This window comes from Mus caroli, chromosome 16, assembly GCF_900094665.2.
Source record: "Mus caroli chromosome 16, CAROLI_EIJ_v1.1, whole genome shotgun sequence".
NCBI lineage: Eukaryota > Metazoa > Chordata > Mammalia > Rodentia > Muridae > Mus > Mus caroli.
Window position 1 is genome coordinate 20,705,953 of NC_034585.1, and position 2,142 is coordinate 20,708,094.

The window sequence follows — 2,142 nt, forward strand, 5'->3', positions numbered from 1 at the left end:
AGAGAGAGAGAGAGAGAGAGAGAGAGAGAGAGAGAGAGAGAGAGAAGTGCAGCTTCTGATACCAACCAGTGTGGCAGTTCAGTCCTGAAAGGCCAGGAATAAATTTCTGCCACCAGCTCAGGTAACCTTGGAAGTGGTTTGTTTCTCAGATCCTCAAGGTAAGAGTCCTATCAAATTGATGCCTTGATTTCAATGCTATGAGACCTTAAGTAGAGAGCCAATAGAGCCTACTGGGACTTCTGGTCTACCGAAGCATTGTGATAAGAGTCACTAAGTACTGATGTGTTGGGAGCACCTTATCCACAGCAACACAATCATGGCTGTGTTTGCTGCTGAGTCAGCTGCAGCCACGACCCTTCTTAACTTCTGATTCACTAGGGAGCAAGCAGGTATCAAGTTCTTGAGTTTTCTCACAGGGGTTCCTGGGTTTTTCTGCTTCTGTCCCTGCTAAAATCTCCCTTTCTGACCTGGTGGATGGCCCTGCTCCCTCTTTCTAGCTCTCAGGACTCATGGGTTCCAGTTCCCATCTCTTTTGTTTTCTTGAATAGCTCAGAATCCACATGACTTAGATAAGCACCTGTCTACATAGTCAGTGGTGCCTTTATTTTCCTTGGGTTCAGCATCTCCCCTGAAATCAGAGCCCAATATTCGGCTTCATTTGGACATTTTCCCCAGGAATGTCTAGGTACTTCTAGCCACTCTTCAAACTTCTGATTTTATTCCCTGCGCATCTGAGAACTATTTTTTCTACTATCCCACCAAAACTCAAATTTAGGTTAGCTTGTGTTTGACAATCCAAATAACTTCAAATGTTGTAGCTATTAACCTTGGACATTTTCTTCCTCATTACTGCCTTTATAATTGTCTCTTTCCTCAAATAAAACCACCTGTGTAATGTGTGGGATCTAGTACAAGCCAAAAGTGTGAGCATCCTTTTCAGAATATATTAAGAAGTTCAAGATGGCAACTGTGGCCCATTAATCCAAGCATGAGTCCTTTCTGAGTGCAAGGCCCCATGTGAGTGCACAGGGTGCACCCCACAGTGCTGAATGTGGCTCAGGGGACATTCCTAAACTATTGCAATTTGACTTTGTGATTCCCTACCTCATGCTACCCTACTGGACAGGAAGCCTGTTTGGAATCAGAGGAGATCCCAATCTGGATCTAATGAAACCAAGACACCATTATAAAGAATGACATTCTGGAAAGGTAGTGCCTCAGCTCCCAGACCTAAGGGAAGACGAAAAGCCAAAAGCCCAGGATTCTCATTTTTCCCAATTGAGCCAAGATGCACCCTTGGGAATAGCAGCCATTGCACGCTTACCTTAATGTAGTCATAGGGACAGGGCACCTCAGGATGGTCTTCAATGTCAAAAATGTCCTCAAACTGCAGGCTGACCATGAAGCCCTCCTCCAGGTCAATGGTATAGGAACATTCTGAGCTCTTGGGGTAAGGGTTGGGGTAGTCAGGGCTGGTGATTGTGCCTGTCCTCTGGGTAAAGAGATTGCCGCTGCATTCCACTGTGGAAAACACAACAGAGAAATGGCACACCATTGACACACACACACGCGCTCACACTCAGACACAGACACACACAGACACAGACACACACACACATACACACCCCTTGCTTCTCTACCACTGTGTAATCTTTCCAGTGTTCCCAGGAAGCAGGCAGAGAAGCAATCCCCATTTTACTGAGACCCTGAATCTCCAAGGAAGGTAATGGCTCATCCACCATCACCTGTGGAAAGATCTGTAGTTAAGACTCAATCTCGGACTTCCGCAGGCTCTCTCCAGATGGGCTTACCATAGATGATGACCCTTGCCACGGGATCCTCTGGCAGGGGCAGGCAGCCACTTTGAGAAGAACAGTTTTGAGATGAAAGGGTCAGGTCCTGTGTCTGGACCTCTGGGTCTTGCTTCCTCCTTTGACCATACATCTTTCAGATTTCTGCTCAAAGTCACTCTTGGTCCCTATCTTAAAAAAGTCCTTCCCATTCCCTACTACCCTCTGCCTCCCTCCCCACTACTCCCTGTCACTTCCTACTCCCCTCTGCCCCTACACCATCCATGCCCAGCCCCTGCCTTTCTCTGGTTGGTTGCATAGCTCCAACCTCTTGGACATCACTTCATGCATT

General features: G+C 46.9%; 1 protein-coding gene across 3 annotated transcripts in view; it reads right to left on the reverse strand.

Annotated features, from left to right (window-relative positions):
- Masp1 (mannan binding lectin serine peptidase 1) overlaps window positions 1–2,142 on the reverse strand; it is a 68,477-nt gene that overhangs the window by 37,789 nt on the left and 28,546 nt on the right. For all 3 annotated transcript variants that reach the window (XM_021184437.2, XM_021184436.2, XM_029470316.1), the window contains exon 5: window positions 1,325–1,521. In XM_021184437.2, coding sequence (XP_021040096.1) covers window positions 1,325–1,521 — 197 coding nt within the window. The remainder of the gene's footprint in view (window positions 1–1,324; window positions 1,522–2,142) is intronic.